The following is a 15,772-nucleotide window of genomic DNA, read 5'->3' as shown; positions in this document are numbered from 1 at the left end:
GATGTGACTGCGTTCCATCCGTCTTTCTGACTTGAGATAAACACTACTGGTCGCTGGATATTCTTTTTATTATGTGCTTGACTTATGAATAAAGAAACTGGCTCCCTATTTGTGTGCGTTTTATTTTTTTTTTAATATTGGAAATCTGCGTGATGAAGGTACCTTCACTCAGGTGATAATACTGATATCCGAAGAATTTGAAGATATTTCACAATTTGGTTTACAGGTTAATAGTATGGAACAGAGAATTTCCAGATTTAATTTAAATCATATAGCATCTTAGTTTGCAAGTCCTCTGGATTTAATATAGCCTCATCAATCCCAGATTAAGACTGGATTCTTCTCTTCCCCTACTTTCCAACATGTACACACGCATGCATGCACAGAAATCATTTCAAGTCGGTGATTCTTCCATATGGTTTGAAAGAATGAAGATTGAAAATGAACTTATAATTGAAAAATATAAACTATTTTTAAAATGTTACTCCGTGGAAAATCACCATCTCGGCCGTGTAGCAACCTTTGTGGGCTGGTTTTATATATGTTGCATCAGAGAACATCTGTAAGCCAACACATCGAGAAATCCTTACACATTTACCAAATGTTATTTGAAGCTGCGGTTTGACTAGATTGGAAGAGGTTATTCTACCTTCAACGTGAACACAAATTGGACAAGTCCTTCCTCCTCACCCACTTCCTAAAGAAGTATTACTTTTGGGGACTTGTGCCTGGTATGTGGAGGATAACAAAGTAAAGTAGTAAGGTAGTTTACTCCATCGGGTGTTGAGCAGCACTATGTGCATTCTTTAAATGAAGTTAACCTGCACATACCAATTATTTGACCGTTTGCATGTCTTGGGGGCTTATTAAGTTCCTTAACTTGGGTTTATGAATTTCCTATACCTACATTATACACCTGTGTTTAACTTTTTTAAAAAACTGACAAATGAACATCAAGGTTAAACAGTTGAATGAGTTTATACTCATATTAAAAAAAAGTGAGAGAGCAATGGATTCCTTGTTGGTCTCCTTGCTTATTCCTCTTCTGCCTTGTCTTCTCTTATCAAAAAGAACTGAAGATTGCCTCGTGGGGTTACTGTAAATAGGGAACGGGAAGGGGGCGGTGGTGTGGTTCTGCCTGAAAGTCTTAAAGGGACAGGCGTCCCTAGTGATTTCCAATGTTGGTATGCTGACCTCACCCACGGTATGTGGAGGACTACTTCATTTGAAGAATGAGGAATACTGCACCTAAAGGTGAGTAATCTATCTTTCTTCTTAGTTTATTTTAATTTAAAAGCAGAATTTACATTTTTGTTTATCGGAGCTGAGGTGCAGTAGATTAAAACTAAATATAATTGTGCGTGGTTAAAGCTGGAGATTTATACTCAAGTATTTGAAATTCAGGAATGGCATACACACTATTCAAATGTCAAAACTAAGCTTGGATTGCTCACCTTTTAAAAAAATCTTGGTGCATGAAGGATTTATGTTGATTGTAATTTGAGGATATTATCCTTTCCATAGATTAATGCATGGTTCTTTTCTTCTTAAAGGTGTGCGAGAATGCTGGGGAACTGCTCTTTTGTGAAGGACAATGTTGTGGGGCTTTTCACTTGACCTGTCTCGGGCTGTCTAAAATGCCTCAAGGCAAATTCATGTGCAGTGAATGCCTGTCAGGTAATTTATTTTTATTATAAATGCTAAAGTCCTTTTAACATGAATTGAGAGGTTACATGCAGCGTTCCATTAAGGGTTGACAGTTAAATCCATACTCTGAAAATTATTATGAAATAAAGATTTGATCCTTTTTAATCAGAATATGGTCATTTGACAAAATTATTGGTGTGATAGCCATCAGAACTTGTGCTTCTTGATAATGTCAGTTTTAGTGTTCACGTGCCTTTTTATAATTGCTTTGACTAATTGTTAATGCCTTCTTTGCATTTTGCAACCTATTCTACATAATACAGTAATAAATATGCAGTGTCCTTCAATGCATCATTCATACAAAAATAGCTTATCTTAAAGAAAACTTTCCTTAGCTACAGACTTCCCACTTATCATAGAATTATACAGCATAGAAGGAGGCCATTTGGCCCATCGTGTCTGTGCCGGCTCTTTGAAAATAGCAATCCAATTCAATCCCACTCCTCCACTCTCTCCCCATAGCCCTGCAAACTTGTCCTCCGCAAAGAATTATCTACTTCTCTCTTAAAAGTTGTTATCAAATCGGCTTCCACCACCCTTTCAGGCAATGCATTAAGAGAGAAGTAGATAATTCTTTGGGGAGGACAAGTTTCAGGCAATGCACTGTCTGAAAAAAAATTTCTCACCTCCCCTATGTTTCTTTTAAATTGGTGCCCTTGGGTTACCGACCCACCCGCCAGTGGAAATAGTTTCTCTTTGTTCACTCCATCAAATCCCCATCATAATTTTGAAAACTTCTATTAAGTCTCTTAATCTTTTCTGCTCCAAGGAGACTAATCCTAGCTTCTCTAGCCTCTCCTCATAACTGAAGTCCCTCATTCCTGGTACCATCCTGGTAAATCTCCTTTGCACCCTCTCCAATGCCTTGACATCCTTCCAAAAGTGTGGGGCCCAGAACTGAACACAGTCTCTCGCTGAGGCCTAACCAGTGTTTTATAAAGATTGATCATAACTTCCTGATTTTTATATTGTATGCACCTATTTATAAAGCCCAGTATCCCGTATGCTTTTTTAACAGCTTTATCTACCTGTCCTGACACCTTCAAAGATTTACTTATATGAACCCCCTTCACCTCCTTTAAGATTGTACCATCATCTTATACTGCCTCTCATTTTTCTTCCCAAAATGCATCACTTTGTATTTCTCCACATCAAACTTCATCTGCCACATGTCTGCCCATTTTACCAGTCTGTCTATGTCCTTTTGCCATATGCTACTATCCTTCTCACTGTTTACTACTTTTCCCAGCTTAGTATCATCTGCAAACTTGGAAATTGTACTCCCTATACCGAAGACCAAGTCTCAATATTGACTGCTGAGGGGGACACCATTGCACACTTCCCTCTAGTCAGAAAAACAACTGTTCACCACCACTCTCTGCTTTCTGGCTCCTAGACAGTTCCATGCTGCCACTGTCCCTTTAATACCGTGGGCTTTTATTTTGCTTACAAGTCTCTTATGTGGCACTTTTATCAAACACCTTTTGAAAATCCATATAAACTACATCAACTGCACTACCTTCATCCACACTCTCCATTGCTTCATCAAAAAACTTATCAGATTTGTTAGACATGATTTGCCTTTAACAAATCCGTGTTGGTTGTCCTTTATTAACCCATATTTTTCTATGTGAAAATTTATTTTGTCCTGGATTATAGTCACTAGAAGTTTTTCCCCACTACTGACGTTGCCTTCGTTCCTCCGGGTCTGGCCTCCTCCTCGTCCCCCGAGTCCTCCACTCCACCCTCGGCGGCCATGCCTTCAGGCACTATGCCCCGAGGCACTGGAACTGCCTTCCTCATTCCCTTCGTCTCGCTCCCTCCCTTCCCATTTTCAGGTCTCTGCTGAAGACCTTTCTTTTCAACCGCGCCTTGGTCACCTTCCTCCCCCTCCCCCTGGCACAGTCCCATCCGGCGTGGAGGGCGCTATATAAATCCAAGTTGTTGTCGTTGTAGGCTGACTGGCCTGTAATTCCCGGGTTTATCCTTCTGCCCCTTTTTGTGCAGGGGAGTAACATTCGCAACTTTCCAATTCTTTTATTTCCTTTCCCTTAGTAACTTAGGATGCATCCTGTCCAGACCGGGTGACTTATCTACCTTGAGCACCGACAACCTTTTCAGTACATCTTCTCTGTTTATTCTTATCCTATCCAATTTCTCTACCCTCTCCTCCGATACTGTGGCATTGGCTACATCTCTACTTTTGTGAAGACAGATGCAAAGTACTCATTCAGTACGTCAGCCATGCCCTCTGCCTCCACAAGAAGATTTCTTCTTTGGTCCCTAATTGGACCCTCCCAACCTTTGACTAACCTTTTTATTCTTTGTCTCAAGACCCTCCTCATCAACCGTGCTTTCGATCTCCCTGCTTTCCCCTCTGCCCTCCACCCTCCCCGACCCCCAGCTCGGGTCTGTAACTGTCTGTCCAGCACCTCGTAAAGTCCTCCCGAAGTGAAAGGCGCTTTACAAATATAATTTTGTTGTTTATATGTTTATAAAATACCTTAGGGTTCCCTTTTATGTTGCCTCCTAATCTTTTCTCATACGATCTCTTTGCCCCTCTTATTTCCTTTTTCAGTTATCCTCTCTGTACTTTCTATATTATATTTGATTATCTTCTATATTTTGGACCTGTCATTTATCAATAAGCCTCCTTTGTCTGTTTTATTTTAATCCCAATTTCCTTATTCATCCAGGGAGGTTTGGATTCCTTACCTTTCCCCTTTGTGGGAATGTATTTGTCCCCAAACTATCTCCTCCTTGAAGGCTTCCCATTGCTTATTAGCTTTTTTACCTGCCAATCTTTCTTTCCAGTCCACCTTGGCTAGGTCCCTTTTTAACTCACTGAAATTAATCCTCTTCCAGTTGAGTATCTTCACCTTTGATTGCTCCTTGTCCCTTTCCATAAGTACTCCAAACCTAATGATGTTGTGATAACTGTTGTCCACATGCTCTCCTACTGAAACCTGCTCCACTTCATTCCCCAGAACTAGATCCAGCACTGCTTCCTTCCTCATTGGGCTGGAAACATACTGATCCAGAAAGTTATCCTGCACACATTTTAGGAATCCTTGCCCTTTACCCTGTTATTTTGCCAGGCTGTTAGGATAATTGAAATCCCCCCTTATTGGTTTTGCATCTTTTTGAAATCTGCTTGTAGATTTGCTTGTCTATCTCCTTCCCACTATTTGTGGTCTATAGTCTACACCTAACAAAGTAACAGCTCCTTTTCTGCTCCTTAACCCTAACCAAAGAGATTCTGTTGTTTGATCCTCTAGCACATCATCCTTTTCTAGGGCCGTAACTTTGTCTTTAATCAGTATTGCCACCCCCCTCTTTTTTTCCTTCCATTTCCCTCCTGAATACATTGTAACTTCATTTGCATTTTCCATTTTCCAATGGTGTTTAACCATTGAGTGAGTGAACTATTGCAGGTGCCAGTTTCAAACCCTGGTCTTTTCTGAGTTATCTGATCTTCCTTCACATCGCTGGTGACCCAGAAGGCCACCAATTTTTTAGTGTGTGAAGCTACATGTACCACACTTCTTCCAATCAAATAAAATAATAATCCTTGCATTTAATATAACGCTTTCATGTCAGGAGGACATCTCAAAGTACTGTGGAGAGACTGTATTTTGTGGGCGAATATGACAGCCAAGTTACGCACAACAATGCCCTACAAACAGTCATGCAGTAAATGACCAATTTTATTTGGATTGTCGGTGGCTAGCACATCAGGAGAAATTACCTTTTAGTTTTTAATTGTGAAGTGGGATCATCAGTGTCTGTGACAGTACAACGCAAAACATCAGCATAGCATAATTACTTACACTTTACCTGGTTCCGTGAAATGCTTTGCAATGTTTCCACGTTATAGTGCTATAATCAGTTTCAACAGCTATTACTCTCTTTTCACACTGATCCCAAAAAAGTTTTTAAGCCAGCAATTGACTGGCCACAATAGGAAGAAGGTGAACAAATTGTTGTTTTGTATTATGTGCATTACAGAACTATCATTATTTCATACGTTCAGGGGTTTTAACTTGTGCTGCTATAATTTTGCTAGAACAAGTAGTTGATCTGTTTATGCTATGCTTGTTTGTGTTTTGTTTTCTGTTTCCATTGTAACATGCATCACCTGTGTGATCATAGGAATTTTCCTTATGCTTCTTTGTGTTTTTGTTTTCATTTTGCACACACTTGTTTTGCTTTTGCACCTTCAATCCTAACACAAGTATAATATTTTGAAGTTGACAGCTCTGTCCCCATGCTACTTATAAAGCTATGTGATGAGGTGGGGTAGTGTGATCATTTCAGTACATCTTATTGCTGCTACGTGACTGATCAAGTTGCCTGACTTGAAACTCACAGCAGTTGCAACTGCTTACAAGACCTGTTTCTGCCATGGATTTTACCAGGTGAAGTTCAGTTCATTGTTACAGCATGATATATAAGCACAACAAAGCAAAAGATATTGCACAATATTTGTCTGTTGCTATTAACAAGCTGCTTTAGCAAGTATAAAGAGGGTAAAGATTTATTTTGGAGACAGCCCTGTATAAAGCTTTGGACTTTTTTTTTTCTTCCTCCCCCCCCCCCCCCCAATTTTAAACGTCAGCCAGAACCTGTGTCCAAACTGGTGTAATCTCTTTGCATACATATTTTCCCAGTTCTCTGCTGGTTCAAGTGCTTTATACAATTAAAGCACTCTGACTTGGTGCAGAAAAGTTGCTTACTGGCTGAGTTGCTTGGCCACATTTTCCTACGTTATTCATGTCAGGCTTCCAATTGACTGCCATGTCACACAAATTTGCTTCAGGCACTGATGACAGGGAGTGAAGATTCTATGAGATAAGATGAGCAACTAACATTTCAAGTTCATTTGTAAAAATAGTGTTGGTCTCTGTTACAGTAGTTATAATTCTTCAGAAACTAATGTGACTTTGGTAATGTATATTTGATAACATCTCTCAGGCACTAAATCAGCTTAAACATATTTACATGAACACATTTTTAAATAGTTCACAACCGAGTACTTCAACCGATTCTGAAAACTGTAAAGAGCAATCAATAACTGCAGTTTTATACATACATCAGCTTTTAAGCACTAAATATTAAATAGTGAGGTATTTTGATTTTACTTGTTTTTTAAGAAAATTTGCTTCTGTGCCAATTTTAAGGTATGTGTCTTAAGCGTTTCTGTGTTTTTCTTTTTATTATGTATTTATTTTGTGCAGGTGTTCACACTTGTTTTGTGTGTAAGAAGAATGGGCCTGATGTTAAACGTTGCATTGTTCCTCTGTGTGGCAAGTTCTACCACGAGGACTGTGTGAGAAAATACCCCCCAACTGTGTTTGAGAACAAGAGATTTCGATGCCCACTGCACAGTTGTATCAGCTGCCATGCCACAAACGCCACAAACCCCTCTAACCCCAGGGTAACAAAAGGTGCAAAACCCCTAGGATAAGTGAAAATTCCTTAGAGCACAGATTTGTTAAAAAGCATTGTAATTTTTTTTAAATTTGCTTAAATGTTGAAGTTTGTATGACAGGGTTTCAACTTTAGATAAGCTATAAAATTAGGTACAGTATTGAGGTGTAGTATAATGGGAATTGGCTCAAAACAGCATATTATAAAAGAAACGCGGTAAGTTTTGCTTACACTACTTAAAACTAACTTAAGATGCAGTATAATTGTACTGCCAATTCTAAAAGACCACTGTCATACGACAGAATTATCATATATGTACCTTCTGTACCAAGTCCCTGAACTGGTTTAGTCACAGTGGAATAAAACAATATTTTCAATAAACTCCCAATTTGACTTATGTGCATCTAAACTGCTATTGCTTAGTCTGAAACCTACCTTAGGGGACGAGTGGGTACGATATTAAAAGCCAAGACATGACTATACTTGCTAAAGTAGAGCTATTGTGTTGTGTGTGTGTGTGTGTGTGTGTGTACAATTGATGAGAAATATCTTAAAGCTCCATTTCCCCATTTATTGTTTTAAATCCTTTTAGGAAGTCCTCATTTATTTCTCCTTTGAAAATGTAGACTGTTTTCAATGCACTTCATGACTGTGAGGCGATGCACCCTTGTTATCAGTTCTCAGCAGTTTTTAAATTTATTCTGTCTGCAATTAAATATAGAAATCCATAGGAAAGCCAACCAAGTCACTTCTACAACAATTATACAAATGTAAAGCTAATAACTGGTTTATTTCTAATGCTGGAAAAGCTTGTCATTGCATTACTTGAAATTGTTTGATTTCTCTTACAATTTGTATCTGCTACATTGATCATTAGCAGGCCCTCAAGACCTGTACAATATAAATTAAAACTTACATCTTTGGAACTGAATACACTTAATATTTTCAAACTAGTAAAAGTGACAAATTCAAATATGCATCATAATGTTCTGCGTAATTATTGTGTATTTGCAGTTCCTCTGAAAAATGGTTCAGATTAAAAATTATTCTTAACAATGAAAATTACAACGGTTAACAGCAAGCCTCAAATGTGTCATTTAAAAATGGAGGCTATTTCTACTTAAAGAAGAAAAATACAGTTCTTCAGACTTAAGTATTTCCAAGGGTCTTTTTAAAACTAGTTTTGGTACATTTCAATAACAAATATGGGTGAATGGAGCTTTAGGAAGCTTGCAGTTATATTTAAAGCATAATGCTAAATTTTCTCTGTATCCTATCAGGAAGAATGATGCGGTGTGTCCGCTGTCCTGTTGCTTATCATGGAGGAGAGACCTGTATTGCGGCAGGTTCTGTGGTGCTGGCAGCAAACAGTATTATCTGCACCAGCCATTTTGTTCCAAAAAAGGGCTATAGTCACCATGCTCATGTTAATGTCAGCTGGTGCTTTGTGTGTTCAAAAGGTAAGTTTAACTACTTTTACTTTTTTACTTGTCCTTGCATTACTTGAAATTGTTTGATTTCTCTTACAATTTGTATCTGCTGCATTGATATTTAGCAGGCCCTCAAGACCTGTACAATATAAATTAAAACTTACATCTTTGGGACTGAATACATTTAATATTTCCAAACTAATAAAAGTAACAAATTCAAATATGCATCATTTGTTTTGAAATTAAATTTAAACTTGAAAATAAAGTATTTAAGTAGATCCTAGAAAGTTACAACACACGTGTTTTGGTCAGCTGACACATGCAGAAACTCATCATGGTGCTTAAGAGTCTGAACCAAACTACCAAGGGTTCTCCATATGTATGGCTTGGCAAAAAGCAGTTTTTTGGGGGTCCAAATCTGAACTGATGTTTTTTCCCCACATTTGACACTTAATATCTAACCCTACTTCCTTGCCTGTTCTCTTTGTGCTGCATGTGCCCCTAAATTGTTTGATAATGCTCTTTTGCAAATATGTGTGCATGTGTGTATATATATATTATATATATATATGCATAGTCTCTTCAGTAACTGTCTACCATTCGAAAAAGTGCTGGGAGTTTCTCACAGTATCCTGGCCAGCAATGCCCCAAATAAAATTGGTCGTTCACTTCATGGCTGTTTGTGGGATGTTGCTGTGAGCAAATTAGCTACTGTGTAAAATCTTGTGAAGTGCTTTTGAGACGTCTCAACAACTGATAAGGAACTGTATCAAATGCAAGGATTATTATTATTATAAATAAAGAACGTATCTCATTATTTCACATTCAGTGTATGGAGTCCGAATCCATTTGTAGAAAAATATCACTGGTTTTCATAAAATTCCATTAATCTAACGCCCTGGACTACTTAGTTGGCTGAACACCAAATGCAAAAGGTTCTAAGTCGAAATTCCAGTGGATCTGTTCGGCTCTCCACTCTTCAGGATTTTAAAATGAGTACTCTGTCTGCTAATGTGGTGATGGGAAAAAGATAAATTGGAATCTGCCTGTGGCTCCACATGGTCACATCTGTCACTATCTAAGCTGGTATGCAATAATACAAAGTACTGTTGATAATTGATCATCTGAACTGGCTCATCAATGAAGCTGGGAGATATAGTGTAGATGTAGTGTAGTACAGAGAAATCCTCAACTCTGAGCCTTAATTCGTAGCTGACTCCGGCCTGGATAAGTACAAGCTGTACCTTTTTATATTAATGGAAAAGGAGAGCTGCTGGTCAGAGGATTGAGCAAGTCATCAAGGTTGCTCCCAGAGACAAACTGAACCAAAGCACAGGCAAAAAGGTATCTGTGTTTTGAAATTCACAAAACCTTCTTCCACTCTTACTGTAAAAGGTTATTTTTGTTTGATGAATAATGGATTTTGTGTTATAGATTTCTCTAAAGGTCTTGTATTTCCTGCAGGGGGCAGCCTGTTGTGCTGTGAGTCCTGTCCAGCCGCATTTCACCCGGAGTGCCTCAATATTGACATGCCAGAAGGCAGCTGGTATTGCAATGATTGCAAAGCAGGCAAGAAACCACACTATAAAGACATCATATGGGTGAAACTGGGAAGCTATAGGTCAGTTCAAACAACTTTTTTGTTTCATGTGAACTATGAAAATGCATTACGAAGGTATAAATTAAATACATAATTCCAATGGCAGGAAACCGTTTGAGTCCCAGAGTCATTTTTCCTCATCCTCACTTATAAAGCTCTCCACGGCCTTGCTCCTCCCTACCTCGGTGACCTATTAACACCATACCAACCTCTCCACTCAGCATCCACTGGCCTGCTTTATGTTCCCTGGTCTGCTTCATGTTCCCCACCCTGCTCACCTCACCATTGGCAGCCAGTCCTTCAGCTTTTCTGCCACCACTCTCTGGAACTCGATCCAGGAATCCCTCTGTCTCGCCCCTTTCCTTGCCTTCTTCAAGGCCCTTCTCAAGACTTTCCTCTTTGATCGTGCTTTCGGCCGCCCTCCCATCCACCCCTCTTGATTCCAAACCCCAATTCGGGTGCAAACCCTTAACTGTCCAGCGCCTTGAGGTGCCCTTCTGACATGAAAGGCACAATATAAATATAATTTTTTTGTTTTGAAAAATCTAATGTTATATTTATAAGGAATTGTTACCGTGTAATCTATATCACTTAGTGTTGTGCTGGGGTAAAACCTCAGTGTTTATTCGGAGGAATGCTGACCAGTGATTTCATGTTGAGATAATATAAATTGGGAAGTTAAAATGAAAGTAATTTGAATAAATACAAAGAGTGAGCATTTTAATGCATTTTAAAATAAGAAAGAACGCTTGCTGATTAGTTGTGCTTTTCTATCTCCATTTGCAGAGATTGGCTATAATTCAGTTTCATTCTGTCACATTGCAATACAGAAAATACTGGAAATCTGAAATAAAAGCAGAAAATGGTGAATGTGCACTGCACATTTACCAGAATAAAATGAATGTATACTTGAAATATTAACCTGAAGTTTTTAGTTGAACGATCTTTGTTCTACTTCATATCCCCCGCCCTTATCCACCCCATTGGGTGGGTCTTCAGCCATTTACCCTGCTCTCTGGAATTCTGTCCTGGATATGAATTGTGTATAATTGCCTGACATTTTCATTGTAAATATTGCTGAATTGTGTTGCTATAATATTTGGAAACTGAATGGATTTTTATGTGTTTCTGGAGACTAGAGTTGATTTGTTTTGATGCTTTGCTTCATTTGACTGAAGTTGAAAACCTCTTTAAGATCATGTTTTTGAAACGAATATCTCAAATAATTTTTTCCCCCCCCGAATACAGGTGGTGGCCAGCAGAGATCTGCCACCCAAGGAGCGTTCCCACAAACATTCAGAATATGAAACATGAGATTGGAGAGTTTCCAGTTCATTTCTTTGGATCAAACGACTACTTTTGGACTCATCGGGCACGTGTGTTTCCCTATATGGAAGGGGATAAAGGATGCAAAGACAACAAAATCAAAGGCCTCAGCAAAGCCTTCAAAAAAGGTACTATAATGAAAGTAATGGTTAATTGAAAATATTTTTGTGTTTTTAGGCTCTCGACTTCGCGAATAGCTGAAATGGTCACTGCATTATCATTTGGAATAAGAAAACCATGTTAAACAAAATACTATAATTCAGAGTTTTGAGTTATAATTGTTGAAATAATAGCTGAAAGGGAGTATTTCATGCTTCAGTTATCAATTACTGAGGTTTCACACTGGCTCAGTAAGATGGAGTGAGCTTCCATAAGGTTCAAGGAGAGCCTTGGTTTTACTGACGTTTGGCTAAAGAAAGTTGGAACTCATCCAGGACGTGATGTTTATCCAGCAATTGGTCAGAACAGCAGTAGTCCTGGAATCATGGGTAGAGGCAAATAGAGAGTGTTGGGTCAAATCAGCATTCGTGTGGAAATGAACTCTAGGCTCACGGGTGATATCACTTAAGGAGAGCAAATAGATAGTGGAGAGGACCTTGGATAAATCCCTGAGGAATGCCGCAAGAGACTGTTCAGGTATGGGAGGAGAACTATTTGAAGAGGCGCGCTGAAGATGCTGGGATAGATTAGAATGAAACCAGGAAAGGATCAGAAGTGGAAGTGGAGCAAGAAGTATAGACTGAAGAAGGAAAGAGTGGGTCGACCAGCAAAGAGAGTAAGGAGAACATAAGAATTTGCTCAGTGAAAGAAAACCAAGATCCATCTAGTTTGCCTTCCACAATCCTAGCAGTCGCTTGACATGTCGTATCCCAAACTATATATTGTATCCTGAGATACTATTTTCTAGCAGAAATAGATCTTTTTTTCTTGAAAGAAACTATATTTTCTGCTTCCACTGACCGTAGGAAGCCTGTTCCATAAGTTTACTACTCGCTGACTGAAGTAGTGTTTCCGCAGATTTGTTCTGGTTCTACTGTTCACTACAAGATAAAACAGTTTATCATGGTCTAAATCATCTATTCCCTTCAGAATCTAAAAGACCATAATCATATTGCTGCTCAACCTTCTCCTTCAGTGTGAACGTCTCCAGTTTACTTAATCGTAGTCCCGTCACTCCATCCCCTCAAACAGTTTGGTTGCCCTCCTCTGTATCCTCTCAATCACGGCAATATCCTTTTTATATTGCGGTGATCAGAGCTGCATACGGTATTCCAAGTGCAGTTGCACCAGTAATTTATAAAGCGGCAGTTTTACCTCACTATTTCGTCTCAATATCGCCCTTTTGATACAGCCCAGCATCTCGCTTGCCTTACTCACTGCTACTGATCACTGTTGCGATAGCTTCAATTTATTGGGAGGAGAGAAATGGGGGCAAAGTAGTGTAAGGAAGGGGAAGTGGTAGGAGCCGTGGCGGAGGGAGACGCTGGTGTGGATGATCTGGGTGGGTGGAAGGGGACGTGGGGGGGGGGTGGGGTTGTGGTAGGACGATGCAGCCAAGCAGATATTTTCATTCTTTGAGGCGAAGAAGTCTAGGACCTCTTCACACCTGCCATTTTATGTGAGGATAGAGGGAGTTTGAGCGGGTGCACGGAGGAGGTGATAGACAGTGGGAAACGGTGTATTTAGGTTGTTTTTGGCCTCCAGGATGACTTTAGAGTAAAAGTCAGTTTTGGCCTGTGAAAGGGAGAGGCAGTAGGCAAGGAGGTGTTCAAGCTACAGCTGGCGGTGAATCACGGGGACGGATTTTTGCCATCTGTGTTAGAAAATCCGGGTTTGTGTTTTAAATGAGTAGACATGACTTATACCAGGGGGAGTGAGTGGATTTGGAAACAGTGGATTTCAGGGGAGCCAGGGAATTGAATGTTGTGGAGAGACGGTCAACAGCTTGATGGTAGCATCAGGATCGCTGCGAGTGGAGGACCAGAGGGAGGGAAGGTCCGAGGGAGAGAGGGCATTTGTGAAGGACATGGGGAAACTTTTTCCAAGGGTGGAAAAAAATGGTGGAGGGCTTGGAAGAGGCGAGGGGGATGCGGGAGGAGAGGGAGATGAGGAAATGGTCCGAGGTGGCCTTGTCCGTAATCGGAAATGTCTCGGCCATGTGTAATGACGAGGTCGAGGGGGTGGCCACAGTAGTGGGTCGACGAGTTGATGTGGAGGGTGAGCTTTAGGGAGGAGAGGGCAGTGAAATCTGAGGAGATGATGCAAGAGTAGTTGAGGTGGAGATTGAAATCACCCATTATGAGCAGGTGTTCAGTGCAGTGGGACAGGGATGAGAGGAGAGAGGAGATATCAGTGAGGAAGGAGCCAGGAGATCATACCTCCTCCAGTAAACTAGGAGGATTTTGAGGAGAGAGAGGAGGGATGGTAGAGGGTGAGGTGCTCAAAGGAGGAGAAACAGCCAGAGTAATAGGGGGATAGACCAAGGGAAGTTTGGGAAATGAATGCCACCCCGCTGCCACTTTGGATGAGGTGTGGGGAAAATTGTAGCCAGAAGGGGAGGCTTCAATGAGGGGGGGAGAGCCAGGTTTCCCTAAGCCCAAGAATATTGATGTGCTCATCTAGGATGAGAACATGGATAGTAAGTGCTTCATTATGGATAGGTATGCTGGTGAGGGTTGGGTGGGGGAATGGAAGAGAGAGTGGTATAGAGAGGCTACTGTGCCAGTGGAGAGGGAGAGGTTGATATTGTCGGCTAGAAGGGGAACGAGGTGGGGAAGGAATCTTGATGGCTAGCAGATCGTCTTTCATTTCCAGTTGCCACAAGCCTGTTTTCTTTAGCAGCACAATCAGTTGTCACTTTTTATGATCATAAAGTGAACATTTGTACTTCATTACAATGTTTTTAATGAAAATAATATTGCAGCTTTACAGGAAGCTGGAGACCGTTTTCAGGATCTCAAAGCTCAGCGAGAGACGAGAGAGGCTCAGGAAAATGAGCGCAATGGTAGAAAACCTCCACCGTATAAACCCATAAAGGTAGGAATGCAATAGTCAACTGTTTTATTTGCTTTACCCTTTTACTAAAGACACTGGCATATGGAATATGGGCTGCTCTCCAGCACTTGCCCAAAATTACCATTCGTGTGCAAGTATTGACAGCGAATAGAATCATAGATATTTGAGCACAGAAGTATACCATCTGGCCATTGTACTGGTGCGTGAATATTGGCAAGATTTTTTTTTAATGGAGCTGATCCTGTCCTCTTAGCTTGCTCGCACTTCAGTTACTTCTGATGAGTGAGTTCTGAAAAGGTGTATAGATAAATGTTTTACATATTCCCCCTTTATAATGTTGTGTTGTATTTTAGCATGTTCTTTATGAAAAGGTATTGTTAAAAAAAGTGAAAACGAGTTACATATAATTGTATACTATATGTGAATAAAGCTATTGTATTCAAATTGGTTAATTGTGCATTCATTTCAACACTATAAATTACTTCTATTTTTGAGTTTCGATGAGTTTTTAATTATTTTCTTCTTTGGCTTCAAAAGATCAATAAATCTTTTGGAAGAGTGCAGATATACACAGCTGATATTTCAGAGATCCCAAGGTGCAACTGTAAGCCTACTGATGACAACCCATGTGGCCTGGATTCAGAGTGTCTGAACAGAATGTTAATGTATGAATGTCATCCATCTGTCTGCCCAGCTGCTGGACAATGCCAAAACCAGTGCTTTACCAAACGTCAATACCCTGAAACTCAGGTTGTCAAAACTGTTGGAAAGGGTTGGGGCCTGATTTCAAAGACAGGTATAAAAAAGGTAAGTAATTGTTGCACTTTCCTTTTTTTCCTTTTCTCTTTAAGTGTATTTATGATCATGATCATGCCATTTATCAGCTATAACTATTTTCTTGTGTTACCCTAAGTCACTCAACTCCCATGGGCTACAAAGATTAGTGAAGAATAATTGGAACACTATTAAATTGTTTTCAGTATTTTTCATAATGTTTTCTCTACCCAGAAATTGCTTAATCAAGCAGCATCAATATGAGGCAGTCCCAACGGTACTGCTTTCCTGATGCCCCTGAAATGCAATATCATACTGTTAGGACGTCAGTTGAAAACTGCAGTGTCCAACTTTTTTGATATGCCTCTTTAGGTGCTTCCTATAAGATAAAAAATTATTGATGAATTTCTGTATTTTGACACAGTAACTATTAGAGTTACAGAATAACAGTGGGAGAGATCTGGAAGAGGATCAGTAAAACCATAGGATT

The 15,772-nt window shown here is 39.8% G+C and overlaps 1 protein-coding gene across 6 annotated transcripts in view; it reads left to right on the top strand.

Moving 5' to 3' along the window:
* The window catches only part of nsd2 (nuclear receptor binding SET domain protein 2), a 53,929-nt gene that overhangs the window by 23,440 nt on the left and 14,717 nt on the right, over positions 1–15,772 (top strand). For 5 of the 6 annotated variants that reach the window (XM_007900386.2, XM_007900388.2, XM_007900385.2 and 2 more), the window contains 7 exons: positions 1,554–1,677; positions 6,945–7,154; positions 8,418–8,597; positions 10,032–10,188; positions 11,416–11,621; positions 14,417–14,529; positions 15,046–15,315. In XM_007900386.2, coding sequence (XP_007898577.1) covers positions 1,554–1,677; positions 6,945–7,154; positions 8,418–8,597; positions 10,032–10,188; positions 11,416–11,621; positions 14,417–14,529; positions 15,046–15,315 — 1,260 coding nt within the window. The remainder of the gene's footprint in view (positions 1–1,553; positions 1,678–6,944; positions 7,155–8,417; positions 8,598–10,031; positions 10,189–11,415; positions 11,622–14,416; positions 14,530–15,045; positions 15,316–15,772) is intronic. The other variant, XM_042343152.1, reaches the window with a different exon arrangement.

This window comes from Callorhinchus milii, unplaced genomic scaffold (genome assembly GCF_018977255.1).
Source record: "Callorhinchus milii isolate IMCB2004 unplaced genomic scaffold, IMCB_Cmil_1.0 Scaffold1, whole genome shotgun sequence".
Classification (NCBI taxonomy): Eukaryota; Metazoa; Chordata; class Chondrichthyes; order Chimaeriformes; family Callorhinchidae; genus Callorhinchus; species Callorhinchus milii.
This window is presented reverse-complemented; position numbering and strand designations above follow the sequence as displayed.